Raw genomic sequence first — 16586 nt, 5'->3', positions numbered from 1 at the left:
GCATAAAATTCCTTAAGTCTTTTTTAATCTGATCTGTGCAAGTTTAGAAACTACAACCACATTATCTCAGCTATGAAAAATGTCTGAATTAGAGGAAACTTCAGGGATGGAATGTTATCCAAGCATTAGTAACTTGCTATCGTGGGTCACAAACACAAGGTTTCATTACAAATTTCAATGAATCTATGGTTGTTTTTGCTAAAAAAAAAAAAAAAAAAATCAAGTAAGGAAAGATTAATCTTTCTATTATGTGTGTTTTGCTGTTAGCAAAAGGGTTTATCGTTTACTTGTGGGTATGCATATAATGATTCCAGTTGACTGAAAACAGCTACATTCTATAAAACCAGGCTTTAAATAGAGCTGCAGGTGAAAAATCTGTTCATAACAAGTCATAAGCTGATTTGTAGTTAGGTTTTGTAGAAAATATAAGGACTTTTTTCTTGTGCATCAATTTTCTGGATTGGCATAGGTGAGCAAATATGTTTGCAGTGTGAGTTTTGCTAACTGAGTATGCTGATAGCCATTTTTTTTTAAATGGTGTTGCAAAGGGGCAGGAGCTCTTAGTGAATTTGATATAATTAAAGAAAAAACTTCAAGATGTTGATTACAGTTACGATATTTGTAACTCGTGTAGGGAGTAGTAATTAAATTGAGTGTAATTTCCAAGATTAAATTTGCAACGGGACATAAAATTTTTTTTTTATTCAGCCTCTAATCTTTTTTTTTAACATTTCTCTAAATACAGTACAATCATTTGTCAGTCAACAAAAACAGTCAAGTCTTGTTTACAGTAAAGCTTCTTAATCTGAGCTTCTTCAGAAGTCTTAAATCACCATTTGGATTGTCTGGAAAAACTAACTCAACAACCAAACAGTACTGCATATCGTTTGTTCCATTTCTGTATCATCTTAATTCCAATTTGTTCTTTCATCTGTAATCCTTTCCCTTCCATTAGATTCAGTGAATAGGGTCTTTTACAGGCCTGAATCACAGCCCATCTTTTATCCATCTTTTCCATACTTCTTTGCAGTAAGATTTATTAAGTCAAAATGTCTGTAGCGTCTCATATCTCTTGTCAAATTGTACGTTTCTTCAGATCTAAAAACGTAATTGTAGCCAGGCTTTAATCTCACCTGCAAGGAAAGCTGGAAGTTTTGGGGCCATTCTGCTGCTGGTTTATGCCATGCAGTCCTCTCAGTTGTACTGAGAGAGTAGCTCAGCACAGTGAGGTCTTCTCAGAGTTGTAACTATTTATGATGAATACCTTGGTGCTTAAGAAGTGTTAAAAGCTACACACTGTTGAAGAAATAATTTAAAATTCTTCTTACCCAAATTTCTTTTGCAGTGTTTATTTGGGGGCAAGGGGTACATTATTCTTCATTCTGTATGTGCATGTATCTTCTGAAGTTTTGCTTTGTGCTGTTTTTACAGTTGTTTTCCAGGAGGGGATCAAGAGATTGCAGTATAGTTATGTGTATACAAAACAATTTGCACACAAGCTGGTGATACCGTTGTGGAATGTAGATAATATAAAGTATTTGCTTTCTTTTGTTTCATTGTAAATCCTACTTCCTGTCTTCAGTTCTGTAGGTTTTTCTTGAAACAGGATATGCTTTTCTGTCGTTTAAAGTCAGTGTTGTATTTAGCTAGTTTTCTGTTATGTCATTTTATATTAAACTCTGTAGAATTATTACATTGACAAAACATTAAAACAGATAAAAGGCTGGGCACTATCACAGTCTGACTTTGAAATTTTGCTGTTGCTTTCTAGTGACCTCATACTGCAGAATGCTTAAATGCTTTCAGATTCTTTCAGCTAAGATGCAGCTTATTGGAGACATTAAGATCTTGCACACCTTGTCTTTCCATCCTTTCTTCCTGCATGTAGTGCAACTCTTCGCTTTGAAAGAACAGTTTGGTGCAGGTGCTTCAGCTACATCAATTAAATTATTAAATTAAAATCGTGTTTATAACCATTTGTTTCTTAATTTCACTTCAAATGATTCTGATGTTTTTCACTTGTTTGTTTTCCTGAAACAATTCTAATTATTGTGTTACATGGAAATTAAGTAGTTCAACTGAGGTGACAGAAGGTCCTCTTGATGTTTATTATCATTTGTACTGTTTTTAATAAGCCCCTGACTGATCATGAGAAAAGTCTTTGGAGAACGCAGTACAGAGATCCTTTTCAGCTATTTTATTTCAGTGTATCTTTCACAGGTTTGAAAGATAGTTATTTGTGTTCTTTGCTTTAGGATATTTTTGCTGTGTTCATAGGTTACATTTGGTTTGTTATTAGATGTCTCTTGTTGCCTGCCACTTCAGATGCATGCTTCCCTGTGGGTGGTGATACTTATTTCTCAGGAAAGCAAATCTGAAAAAAAGGGAAGATGGAACATTGTCAGTTTTGTAGAAATTTGTAAATCCTCATTCAAGAGCAATTACTTTGACTAAAATAAAATTGTCTTCTGTAATTCAAGTTGCCTAAAATATGGATTATGTATTGTGCTTGTAGATTATTAACTATGACAGAGAGAAAAATGCTGTTACGCTAAGAGGGATTTGTGAGCCGTCATGGCCTATTACTCCTCCATACCTGCTGGGCTGCTTATTTCAAACTGTCTTTTCAGACTCTTCTGGAAGATACTTGCTTGTTTATAGAAACAGAGTTTTGCTAGGAATGCCAACAAAATGTTTATTATGACTACTTGTTAACTTTGTAATACAGAAATATCTTTGAAGTCTTAACAAAAAACATTACTACTGCTAGGAAAGCAAGTTGAATGAATAGATAGAACAAATGCTGATTTCTTATGTGCTTTTTTTCCTTGAAATGACTGTCTTAAGTTTTTGGGTGTCATCGTGTTCTCTCTCCCCTCCCACCCCAAATAAAAATACCATGTATTTCCTTTGTTGGTTTTTAGGCATTTGAAAGGGATGCTCTTGCTGATTCAAGACAACATAGTTCTGTCCAGGACTCTACACTGGGGATAAGGACATGGGACTCCACCTGCCAGATTCCAGATGGTTCATTACAACTGACATCTTGGTTGACAACTGTGAAAAGGAACTTTGGATTATTTTATTGTATTTTTGTGGGAGACCACAATCCCCAAGCTGTAGGAAGTATCAGGTACTAAGTCAGATACTTACTTAGATGTTTCCATCATGTTATTTGATTGTTATTTATTTGTTTTCTGTGAAGGACTTCAAGCATTCCTTTTACTCTTTGTTTCTTTTAAGAAATGTAAAATTCTTGTTTTTACATCTTGCACTGTAGCTGAGTAATGACAAGAAGTTGTATTTCTTAGGGAAAATTGTGGTGGTTCCGTTATAGCTTTAATCATTAGAGTTATCTTTATATTTAAAATTATTATTATAAGTTATAATTACTGTAAGTGGTTTTTATTATTATCTTAATTACCAAAGCTATCTCTTTCTTTCCTTGTTGCTTTTGAGAGAATGCTTAATTTTATTAAGACTAGTTTTGCTATATATAGTAGGTGAGATGGTTCCTGCATTCAGAACTTGTCCAGTTGTTACTGGCAATGGGGAAACTTAAATTTTAATGAAATTTATGATTCTTTACACACTTGCTGCATTATGATTCATCTATTTACTCTCAACCCTTTTAAAATAAATCTATATGTAATTCCTTTCCTTTCAAATGAGAAAAGCTTCCCTTGTTTCTGTGGGAACCTAGTTTGATTTGGAGAATCTGAATGTTCGGTTGTTTATTTTAAAATACAGAAGGGAAAGTCTGCAAGCATTATCCTGTAGTGTAGCTCTTAGTTCTCATTTGTATAGATGTCTGTTATAAGCCTCTTGATAAAAGTGGTTAAAAAGAAAATGATCGCTCTCTCCCTCTTGATACAAGACAGGAAAAAATATAACTGCAGGGGGAATCCTTTTTGCAGCAAAACCACATTTATTTTGGGTAGCTGTTTAGGTATGTAATTTTTTAAAATTACTCAATGATCCACTTTTTCTTTGTCCTAAAGGTTCCATATTTCTTGTAGAATTTTAAAATAACCTTTTCTAATGAGGATGTCTGATATTCTTACTGTAAAAGATGAAGCTGATGCAATGAAGGGTTCAGAAACTGAATTTAAAGATACAGACCCAGTTGAAAACCTTATAAAATCAGGAATCCAGGAGCAAATTCAAGCTGAAAAGGATGAAAATTGTCCTGATAGCAAAAACAATATGCCGGTAAGAATTATTATTTTATTTTTATTATTTTATTTTTTACTATTATATCATAGTAAATAAGTTTGTGTGTTGTTCTTCTCCTTTTCTCATGATCCTCTTATGTGTTTCCTTGGTACAGGTCAGGGAAGCAAGTAGGATGATTACAGCTTCCTCTCCCCTCCTTTGTACCACTTCTCTGTTTATATTCATCTAAATATGAGAGCCAGTCATTTTTAATTGTTTGAAGTAGATGAGCTGTTTTCATGGGAACCAGACAATTTGTCCATATTAATGTTTTCCTGGGTGCACATCTCAAATTAAATCTTTTCATTGTAGCAGAACAAGGGAAAAACTTGCCACTCAAGCTGTTTGCTGTTGCTGAACCCTGACCGAGTTTCAGAGACCGGGCTGTGTTAAGAGTACACTGTATAGTAATACTGTGGTTTGATCAAAACCCTAAAATGTTGAGTGTTGCTTGTATGAACAAAGCATTACAGCACAGCTCAGCATGTCTGCTCTGAGAAGGGGTGACCAATCTAGGGCTCTTGAGCTATGTGCAGCTTACAGGTGGCTTGGGTGCAACTTCTACAGCAGAGCTGTACTGCATAAGGCTAAAGTAATCAGATGTAGGTAATCCAAATCCCCAGGTGTTAGAGGAATCAAGTCAGCAGAGCTCCTGAGGCCAGTGGGTCTGGGTCCTGCCCTAGCTACCAGCAGAAGGTCCAGCCTCTTTCTCCCAGCGGACCAAGCTGGTGTGCTGTCATCCCATCTTGGCTGCTAGCCAGTACTCCCTGTACTCTCTTCTCCTCCATTCTTCACCGCTTGACAATTTTGGTACATGATTTATTAGGTAGAAAAGCTTAAGCAGTCCTTATGCATGCACTGAAGAGCTAATGCATATAAATTAATGGCCTTTGCAAGATGGGAGATGTACCTATAAAGAAATTGTGGCATCAAATTTAAGTGAGAAAGAGTGAGGGGAAATAGTATGAAAATATCTTGTGTTAAAGGAGAACACACCAATGAGATGGGTTAAGAATATAAATTCTTAAAAGTAGATTTAATACCTCTGAGGTTTAGTTGTGCAGTTAGCACTTATGGTCAAGAATCCTGAAAGATGGGTGTCTCTCACATGGGGTAAACTAGCTAACTCCTGAGGCTGCCCACTTGGTCATTGAAGACTGTAAATGTCTTAGATGAGGTGAGGAGTTAAGGAAAGCAACCGAGATTTTGTGGCACAACCTAGAAAATGGGGCAAATTTCGAAGAGAAAACACAGAAGCTTGTGTTAGACAAAAACTAGTTTTCTACAGGAATTTTGTGTCTGGGTTAATAATAAACAATTTTCTGATAAAAGTCCTGATTGGGATGTGGGGTATGGCAGTATTCTCTCGTGGGTTGTGGAAACAGGACAGTACCTTATTAGATTCTTGTTATTGAGAATTGTGTAAAAAAGTTCTTTTGGGAGTAGTTTTGTTCAAGACTCATAATTCAATATTCCACTGAGTGAAGTAAGCTCGATCTGCTATGTTAAATTTCTTCCAAATAAATCTTGTAGGCCACTGTAATAACAATACAGTCTTACACTTTTAATATCTGCTGGCTTTATTAAGCCTGGCATCAGTGTAAATAGATAATTTTATGGAAGGAAAAATTCTTAAAATGAAATACTTCTATAGCTTATGAGAAATAACTGCTACTGAAAAGCTAGTATATGTTACAAATGAGCTGATATTTTCTTTAATCAATGGAATATCCCAGTAGTGAGCCTTAAAATTTAATTTAAGGTTTATTTATTTTCATACAGTTCAGTAAATTGGAAAAATCTCATTCACATTTTCTCATTCAGCAAATCTCATTCAACGAATTTTAGTGTGGAAAGTTCTATGAGACTCAAATGGCAAATCTGCCTTCCTGAAAACAAGTGTTGCTGTATAGTCAGGCCTAGTCTAGAGAAATTAATCTGTTGGTGCTGTCAACGGCTGTGGCAAGGGGCTTGGTTGCTTGGTTTTGTTATTGTACAGGAGTAGTAGCTGGTGGCTGAAATAATTATCTAGCGTATGCACGATGAACTGAATAACTGTGTAATGAAGGCTGTTTGGAGACAGCTTTCCTGTCGTCTTCATTTAGTGTTGATGTGAGTGTTGTGTCCAGGAGTCTCCATCAGAATCAGGACACTGCTGTTCCAGGAGTAGTATAATTAAAACCTGAGTTTGGAGGCTGAGGATGTTGATTTCCAGAGTAGTAGGAAGACACTCAATTACAAAATTAAACCTTGCTAATGTAAGCCCTTCACAACAATTAAAGTCAGTAAAAGTTAATGTCGGTTGTATTGTGTTAGCTGCTAGTGCAAATATATATGTCATATATTTGAGGCTTTTTCACTGAAAGCATGTTTTATGCTAAAATACAGAACAAAAATTTTGGCCTGTCCATAGTAAACAAAACTTCTGGGAACAGTAGTCAGCAAGTTTTTAATTAATAGATGATTAAGTGGTTTGACTAGCGAAGTTTCATTTGATGCACTATTTCTAAGTGCAGGTTAAATGTTACTGTAGTTATGGGAAAAAGAGGAAAGGATTCTCTGAGAAATGTTAGAAAATATTATCAGAAGCTTATTGGAATTTGTTGTGTTCTCTTGTTTACCAAGTATATCAGAGGATGGGTTGGGGGGTGGGAGTTGTATGGAATTTAGTTCTGGCTTTGCCAACTGGTAGCTAATTGCTTAATGGGTTTCATACCTATTGGCAAACGACAATAATATTCTTGAGTACAGTTACCACTTGATTTCTAACTTCTTTACAGCCAAGTAAGAAACGGGTTATGATCTTTCCTCTGTCCAATCTTACCATGGTTTGAATTAAGGTATGTTTCTGGATCTTCACAGTTCCAGAAGCTGGTGATTGTATTTTGAAATGTAACTGTGGCTCTAAATTCCATATTATTTTGAGATGATGTGCATTAGTAACCTTATTTGCTGTTGCGTACACTGTGGAGGTACAACATGAATGGGAAAAATACCTTGTTAGAGTACCTGGCTAGCACTCCCAATTTCTTTAAGCAGTGTAAGAGTAGTATAAGTGACATAGAGATTATTGGGGAGGATTTTTGAATTGTCGTATTTTGAAGTGACCATCAAGTAACATTTAAATGACACTGAAAATAAGCACTTGTATGAAAAACACTTTTACAGAAGTCATGTGCATGTCAGCACTATGGTAGTTTTTGTGATCAAAAAGTTTTTGGTTCACTAAGTCACTGTTGTCTTCCACCTGTTAATCTTATCGAGGTCAGATGACAACATACTAACTTTGTATTAGCTAGAATACAGGGTCTGAAATTTGTTGCCTTTGTCATTGGGTAGTGGGACAGGTGATACTTCAACCATTATAAGGACTGCTGTTACAAAGTTAACATATCAGCAAATATTGGAAAAAAATTAAACAAACAGCCTGGATTTATCTTACAGGATAGTGCCTTTTATTCACTATTAGGAATATTTTGATTTTTTTAAAAACTGTAACAATTCATGTTGGCTTATATATAATCCAGAAAAGGAGCTTTGTTCCTATTTTACAACCTGTGCATTATGGGGGCTGGGGGGAAGAAGAATGTTAGTCTTAAATACTGTTTTCTCTGCACTGAAAAATAGCCATTAATAAGTAGAAGTAAGATTCTTGAGAAGATGATGATTGCCAAGGCAGTAAAGACTGAGGGAAAGCAAGCTGCATATCACTACATGTCAGGAAAAGCACTTGCAAGCTATGGAGAGGAAAACCAAAGTACGATCAACAGAAAAAGCCTCATGGAAGGATGGAGGCTGATGTGTGAATGCAGGAGTTGTATGCCTCCACTGTATGATATAGGCAAGGCAAATGTTGTATTAGGTGAGTATAATTCTGTTTTGGATTTATGCTAATTAAGCAGATATCCCTGTTCTTTGGAGGAATTAGATTAATTTCTTACTTAGCAACTACACATCTCTTCCTACAAGTTTCTTCCCTCCATACTAGCACAAACCTTTGTTTTCTTTGTTCCGCAGCTTGAGCTCTCTGAAACCTTTCTTTGCCTCTTCCCCAGCTGTTTTGGTCCTGTCAGGGTTTACCTGTCTTTGTTTCCAAAACATGTGACTTAAAACTTTTTAATAGATAAATGATATGGCAGATTCTGTTTAGTTACTTCTGAACTGTTGAAAACACCTCTGTGTCCAATGGTGAAACTATTTTTCCATCAGTCGTTCTCTGCTGTGTCATGGAAAATTGCTGTCACTACTCACTAATACAGGACAGCAAGTAACGATAGACAGTGCTGTTCTTTCCTTCAGTATTACAAAGCTATCTGTAGTTGTTAGGACTGTAGCCCTTAACTGGACTTAAAATGAGGACCTAATTTAGTAGAAAGGTGGAAAACTGAATGTCTTTAGAACGCTCTTTGTTCAGGTTGGTCATGTCACGTCTGTCCTCTGAAATATCCAAACAGTACTTCAGAAATACAATGCCTTCTCACAAAACCTTTCATGCTTCTGAGCTTGCTATCTTGTGCCTGACCTGGTTTTATCCAGCTTCTTTAGACAGCATAGCAGTGATAAAGGAAAGCATGTAACAGCTTCAGATCTTTACTTTGTATTTAATATACGTGATCTGTGGAGGTAATTAGGAAAAAATGAAACAGTCAAATACTCCTACTGAAAACCTGAATATGTAAGATTATTTGTTTGGTAAACTCTATCTTAATTCTCTTTTTATTCTGTAGTTGGAAATGAAGCATAGTAGTTAGTCTTAAAAATTGTTGGCCTTTTTTAAAGACAAAAAAACCTAATAATTATTTTCATTATACAGTTGTTTGGAGTACTTGCTTTTAAACACTGTCTTGAAGTCATGCCCATAATGACCTTAAATGGGGCATAAATATATTTTTAATGTTGTTTTCATTAACATAGTGTTTTCTCAAATCAGTAATTAGTTGTTGAGAGGTGCAAATATAAAGAAACTGCTTAACTTGCACTCACTAAGAATTACGTATTCTAAAGTAGCTATAAATTGTTTTTCAAAAATGGGTAACGTAAAGATGCCCTATAGGAGCAAAGCTTAATAAATGCAGAGAAATTAGGACAGATTCACAGACCTGAAAAAAGAGAAAATGTGCATTAACAGCTACAGCATGCACTGACTACTTATTGTCATGGAATTCCATTGGAAATATAGTTAGCCTCAGTCACCATGGCTTTGCCCTAGAAAGAAACTGTGCCCAATCATCTTCAAGTTTTGTGAGTGCAGTTACCACTGATGTCACAGGACCTTCAGGTTTTATATTTCCAGGTGCAAACCTTACATCATAGGCCTTTTCTCACATTAGCTGTTCCTGCAGTCCAGCCATACCAGATTTATTCCAGTACTTTTACCTGCCAAGTGTGTAGTGCTTATTCTTCATAGTTACAGCTGGATGTGGGATCTTGTATTTCAGGTTTTGACATCCTTAAGGATGCAGGAAAACAAGGAATCCATGCCTATCAATGGATTGTTTTACAAGGCAGGTGTTTCTGGATAACAAGTCTTCATATAATGGGTGGGATGATACTTACCTCATGTGTAACTTTGAGGTTTGAGTCATTACAGTCAAGGGAGAACCTCCCTCCTACAGTAGCCCCCCAATGGTATTGGTGTTGGTTTGGTCCCTAAAAATTGTCAGGTGCTCTTGAGATTGAGCTCCATGGTATTCAAATACCTTAGTTTGCTACCCTGTATACCCTATATTGCTTTGATTAACTAAGTTGCAAACGCTTGTCTTTAAAAAAAAAAAATCTTCAAATGCAGCATAATTGACAGTGTTAGTTGAGTTGGCTTTCCAACCTGGAAACAGAACTGTAATTCTGCAAGTTCTGCAAGCAAAATGGAAGATGAGATACAACACATGTAAAACCCTTAAAGGAATGTAACATCAGACTTGTCCTATTGTGACTGAAATCTGAAAACCATGTTAACTTTAAACATTCTTACAAAGAATTCAGATTTGTTACTAGATCCTCTCAATTTTAGTATCTTAAATTTTGAGACACTTGCTTCACTTCATCTGGCATGAACAAACATACTTAAGTTTTGGCTGCAGTGGGTTCCTGAGACTTCACTGAGGTAAGGTGACGAGGAGATACGTGCTTTGTACAGGTTTTAATTAAATTGAATTTTGATATGGTTCCTGCTTCCCAACAACAATCTCTTCTCTTTTTTTTTTATGTCCTGTAACTCAGTTTGAGGGTTTTCTGGTTTGTCATGTCCCATCCCCCCCACCCCCCGCCAAAACGGTGGATCTGGGGTGGTTGCTTCTATATACTCTTTTCAGTAATATATAGGCTTCAAAGCTTCCAAAATTTTGCGAAAGCTAAACAATTGCCTAAGTGTAGGTTCTTTTGCCTGTTGTTTTGACAGTGAACTGAGGACTCCACTGGCAGTGCTGATTTGATTTTAAGTTTACACTACTTACTTTGAACCCACCTGAGATAATGGATGCTGGAGTAACTGATATGAGGCTAGGAAATCATCCAGTTCTTCAAAGTTTTGTAGCTTGGTATAATAGAAACTTGGCCAGGGATATGCAGAGTGCCAGCTTTCAGTATGCAATGTATGCTTTCAGCATAGCTGACTGAAAGAAAAAAAATATTTTGCAGGGAGCAGCAAAACTCAAAGTCTCCATATTGTTCCAGGTATGAGAACATTTGAACTCTTTGCTGCTCAAAACATCAGCAAGCTTCCTTTTAAAAAACTTGTGATGAGTTCAGTTAGTTTTCAGTGCTGTTATTTAAAATGGTGTTATATAGTGAAATGAGCTGAAAAAAGCTCCCCTTCTGCTGCTCTTCAGCGAAGCAGGCATAACATTCAAAAAAGATATTCGGGACTTGAGGAAAATGAGAGAAAGAGCGCTGCTTCTGCCTTTACTTGCTAGAACCCTTTACTTTAGGTTAGGCATTCCTTTTAGCAACATGTATGTCCTGCTAAGAAATTAAGGCACTTGAGACATCTGTACCTATGAGCCTAGGGCAGGGAGGGCTGTCTTCATGTAGTTCTCAAGTAGAGTTTTTGTTTAGTTTCATTCTGAAAGGGTACCCTTTTCATAAAGGATGAAATACTGTCCATTAAACAACATTTGATATTACATTACTAATGTTACTTTTTCCTTACAAGCATTAGGCCTCTGCTCAGTAAAACCAGTTCTGTTAAATGCTTGTCTATTCATCAGTTTTAGTTCTACAGTGAAACCAGTACTTAACGTTAAGCCACTGTAAGTACTTCTATTTCTGTGTAGCTGTCACAGAAGGTTGAGTTAGTTTTAACTATGCTATGCAATTAAGAAATTGTTAAACGCTTTTGTTGATTCAAATGTACCTTTCAATCATGTATACTGTAGCAAGATTCTGGTAATGATTTTTTTAAAAAAATAAACAATAGCAATATAAGAAGGGATCTGGGAGGAGAAAGAGCATATTAATGCATAGTGAGATTCTAAATTAAAGAAAAAAAATTGACCAGTAGCCCATTTTAAAGTTCACTTTCATAGCTCCTAAGATGAAAGCAAGAAACCATGTGTTTTAACCTGCTTATGATAGCTTATCATCTGTTTCCCTGGTAGAGGCAATGCGGGTTTTTTTTCTTTTTTTCATATAACTTTTCCAGGTAGATTTCAGGAATAGGAAGAAAATCTATAAAAACCATGTCATGTTGCCAAGGGAATTAGGACACAAAAATTTAAAATGTAGAAGCTGCTGAGAAAGTAAACTGCTTGAATCTTACTGAACAAAAATAATGCTTGCTTCCTGTTAAATTCCTGTAATATCTATTGTTGATAAATGAAGAAGAGAAATCAAGGACAAGCACAATGAAAATGGGATAACATATAATCCTTCAGCCAAAAGCACCTGCTGTTCCTTTCACAGATTTGACCATCATGTCAGTAATAACCGTTAAAGCTTTCTCTTATACAGACTTTTGCATTAATAAAATTGTACTATTAAGTTTAATATAAACCTTTTCTGTTGTGCCTATCATTCAGCGGCCAGTGCAGTCTTTTGGACAGACAGCAAAAAGGTCGAAGGTACAGTAGACTTGTGTGCTGGCATGCTAAGGAAGCCCTTCATGCTTGATGAAGCTTTGTTTCTTTGTGAAAAGTGCCTTTAGTTTTATTTTTTGGCATTGAAGCTTTGTTTTATTCTGTTGGATTTTTGTCTTGCCTAGTTGTCTGCTTTTGTGGTTTGCCTTTATATTTTTGGTGGCTTTTTATTGTTATGGAGAGAAACATTTTCCCAAAGATTTTATTTACTTTTTGTTAGATGTGCTCGATTATGCTGATAGTGCCTTCAAAAGCTGCAATTGCTTGGGTATTTTCTTCCAAAAGGAAGTTATTTATTCTATTGAAAATAGTAAAAATGCAGTTTTCAGCTATTTTGTTTTACATATAGAATGAATGGAAAAGTAACGGCTTATGGTATATTTATATAATTTCTTTATAAGCCATAGTTTTTAATTTTACATACTTTCCTTTAGTCAAACACAAAGTTAAAGTTAGTTCGGAGCCTTGCTGTATGTGAAGAATATCCACCACTTCCCACAGCTGAAATATCACAGGACCTCCAGGTAAAAATCATGTTACTGAAGTTTCTGAAACAATTTGAAGTAATTTATTGTTGGAAAGAAACCTTTTGGGTACTCTTTAAATACGCAGGCACCATATGATTTTAATTTTTTTTAATACAGCTTTAATAGAGGTGGTAAGACCACATGAAGAATTTCGTGCTTTTGTTTTTCTGAACTATAATAGTTGATATCTGGTGAACAGGAAGAGGAATTTTGTTAGTGGTTTTAACTTTCTAGTGTTACAGTTCAATTGAAGCAGTCTTAAACTGCTTAAGTGCTGTCTGCTATAAGTAAGACAGAAAAATGATGATTAATATGCAGCATAATTTACTGGCTCTCTATATTTGGAAAACTTAAACAGTTGTAAGTTCTGAAACAGTTGTAATTTCTGGTATTTTAACTGAATTCCTGAATATTAGTTGAAAGTGCTAGTAGTTCTATTTACACATGCCTGAGGTATGTCTGAAGACTAATCTATTAAGATGATATAACACACTTTAAAAAGTTCCTAAGTGCTGGAGAAAATATGTAAAAAATACTTTAGAGAATTTAAAACAACATCTAGCTTGCCTGGCTTTACCTTCATACCAGTCTGTATTTTTAGGGCAAAATACTATTACTAGTTTTAGTTCTATGTATGAATGAGGATCATCAAAATGCTTTTCTTTTTTTTACTCCTAACAGAACTGAAACGATTTGTAGTGGCTTACTCATGAAGCATGTTGGCTTATTTTGCTGTTATTTGAATAGCTTCTAAACTGTCTTTTTGTGAAAAGTCTCACATTTTTTTTAACAAGCAGAAGGAACCAGTGGAATAGCAGTGTGTGAGGGGGTTTTGCTGGGGGAGTGGCAATTCCATTTTGGGGAGGGAGGTTGAGAACCTGTAGGTATTTGTTGTCAACCTGATTAAAATTTTTGTAACACTTACTTTGTGGTTCAATGTTACAAAAAATCTAGGTTGTTTTTTTTCCTTGGGAAAACTGAGAAAAATAGTATTTTTCATGGTCCTTCATTAATATACCAATATTTGAAGAGTTGACTAGAGAAACTTTGAAAGTGGGCCTGCTAATTTGATGAAAATCTAAGTCTTAGATTGGTATAGGCTGCAGAGTAAGAGACTAAAAGACAACAGAAAGGTTAATGCTATTTACAATGATTTACAACCCTTTTGTAGTGTTTTGCATAAGATTAAGAAAATTGACTGTGAGATCTAGTTCAGGCTTAGTTGTTTAGTCTGAAGCAGTAAGGTTTAACTTTTTTAGTCACTGTATCTAATTACAGGAAGAGAGAACTCTAATTTGATGGGCTGTTCATCCTCAGTATATTTCAAACATAAGAGATGTTGGGATTTTAAAAACCTCTGGCACTGTATTTAACCTCTACCATGTATTTAATGGTTTAAAAGCAGACATTTATAATAAGCGTTCTCTGCAGATGGCATCTGTTACCATGTCCTCTGGGACTCTATCCTTAGCTGTGTACTGCAGGGTTGTTCTTGAAAGGAATTATTGCAGTAGTAGAAGAGATGTGAAGGCCGGTTCGAGTTGAATTGTGTGATAATCTAAGTCTGTATGAAAGAAATGCCATAAATCAGATTGTACATTAAGAAACAAAATTAGATCTAGCTGTGAGTTTTCTTTAGAAACAGTAATCTAGAAAAAATGGCTTATGAATCCCAGTAACTATGCAAATGATTGAGGGAACAAATATAATTCTTCCCTGCAGAGTGGAGAAATGCATGTTGAAGAGAAGAGTTAGAAGTATGAATTTGTTACAAGTTCTGATGCTGGAGCGCACATCCTATGGGGCACAGATCTTCCATGACCCTCCCTAACAACTCTGAAACAGGCAGTTTCTTCACTCATTTTGCTTTCTTTCCCAAAGAATCTTTGGGAATAGCATGGAAGAGTTCTTCTGTAAGCACGAGTCAGCTTCTGGCTTCCTCAAGCCCCACACGTTGAAGCATGATGTGTATGCATTAATTGTGCTTGGGATGTGTGGGAGGTCCCAGGGACGAGGTGAAGTGAGAGATTGTCTTGCCCAGCCCTCTCTGCAGCATGACAGTAACCTCTGTGCTTCCCCTTGCTGTAAAAGTCACTGCTCTGTTCTATCAGTGATTGCAACTGAAAAATGGCTTCCAGTTTTGTGTTCATACTTAAAATGAATTTTGAGAGTTAGGAAGAATAAAATTCAGGATAAAGTTGCTGATAATACTTGAAGAATCACAGTTTTTAATGATTGGAAAGTGATAGCCTTGACAGGATGAAAAATATACTTGCCCAACTAGAAATTGGTGTGAGTTCTAGGATAACTGTAGTCTTGCCTGTGACTGTTTTATCAGTCACCCCTTCCACACTCATGTGTACAGCAGCTCTTAGCAAGGTAACGCTCCTAGGCGTATGCAGGTGTTGAAGTCACTTAGCAAGTTACTGCTGCCACCGCTAGCTACTGTTCCTCAGAAGGCTATAATGAAAGAGGTTGGCAGTCCGGAGAAATTGTCTCAAGCAGATCAATTTAGTTTCTGATATACTTGTTCATGTTGTCTCGAGCAATTCCAACATGAAAAAAGATACTGTTCCTTACTGAGAAACTTAGGTAGAAGCTCACAGATTTTAAAGCCTTAATTGTTAAAAAACACTGGCAGCCCTTTACTAAAAGGCACTATGAAAGTACAAGCTTATCAGTTTATTGCAGGAGGAAGAATGTAACTGATTTATTTGATCTTTTATCGTTGTAAATACACTAACTCTTTATTCTCTTGCTGTCCTTTGTCTAAATACTAGGTGCTGGGATTGTTCTGATTCTGTATGCTCTAATATGAAGTATGAACACTAGGCAAGGATAATCCATTTCAGCTCTTAAGGTTTTCATATGAATGATAGTTATTATGGGTAACAAGCAAATAAACCTTTAAAAGATTCAACTTTTTCTTCCTTAGCAAAATAAAACAACCCAAAGGAGGGGAGTGGGGAGAGAAGACCAGGATCTTCAGTGTTAGTTTATTCTGACTTGTGTAAATTCAGGTGGTGGTTGGTTTTAAAGATTGCTGGTAAAAAGCCAAGACCCCAGGACATAAGGGCTTTGAGTAATATTCTCTAATGTTTCCCGACTCTCATGTTTTTCTCAAGTGTTTTAAGCTGGAGGAATTTATTCGCTTTTGATGGGTTTTGGGGGGTTTTGCTTTTTGTGACAATTCTGCTACAATGAGGACCTCAGATAGGTGATACGAGTTACAGTGAGGAGTCTGTTAAATCAGTATGCCAGCAGAGACCCGCTACAACAGGGTGGGATTAAAAGAATTTTAAGGGAATAGAAGTTAAAAGATTTTTCAGTAGCTTTCCTGTCAAGCAGGTCATATTTAATTAAATGCTACAGTTTTTATAGCATTAAGTCAGAAGAAAGTATGCTTTGATATACGGTTCTGTTGTACCACAATTTGAAATAGAATTGGTGGTAGTAGTAGAACTGGCTGTTCAGATGACTATTCCTTTTTTAGCTGTCATTGGGGAAAGAAGTATGAACATGATTACTTGCTGAAATCCTTTGAGTAAACGATTGCTGTATGCTTTCACTTTGGATGGGTTTAGAGTATGTAGTCAATCAATTTTCTAGTGAAGGAAAAATCAGGTTATGAAAGCTTCCTTAATTTACTGATAGTTTTTTAGAGTATTATTCTAAAAGGGAGAATAACATATTGGTGGATCCAAGTTAGAAATAATTTCTTAGTAAACCATAAACCATGTTTCTTTCTTTCTTTTTCAAATAACTGTTATGC

General features: G+C 35.8%; 1 protein-coding gene across 2 annotated transcripts in view; it reads left to right on the top strand.

Annotated features, from left to right (window-relative positions):
• Positions 1-2998: 2998 nt before the first annotated feature.
• The window catches only part of R3HDM1 (R3H domain containing 1), a gene marked incomplete at both ends in the record, with an annotated part of 52805 nt that continues 39217 nt past the window's right edge, over positions 2999-16586 (top strand). The window contains 3 exons of one of the 2 annotated variants that reach the window (XM_082001444.1): positions 3962-4212; positions 12231-12272; positions 12722-12811. In XM_082001444.1, the coding sequence (XP_081857570.1) occupies positions 4042-4212; positions 12231-12272; positions 12722-12811 (303 nt within the window). Of the gene's footprint in view, positions 3134-3961; positions 4213-12230; positions 12273-12721; positions 12812-16586 lie in introns of those variants that run through there. The other variant, XM_082001445.1, reaches the window with a different exon arrangement.

Source organism: Phaethon aethereus (assembly GCF_964289735.1).
Source record: "Phaethon aethereus genome assembly, chromosome: 6".
In the NCBI taxonomy this organism is placed as follows: Eukaryota; Metazoa; Chordata; class Aves; order Phaethontiformes; family Phaethontidae; genus Phaethon; species Phaethon aethereus.
The sequence above is the reverse complement of the archived record's forward strand: the minus strand, read 5'-3'. Positions and strand labels throughout refer to the sequence as shown.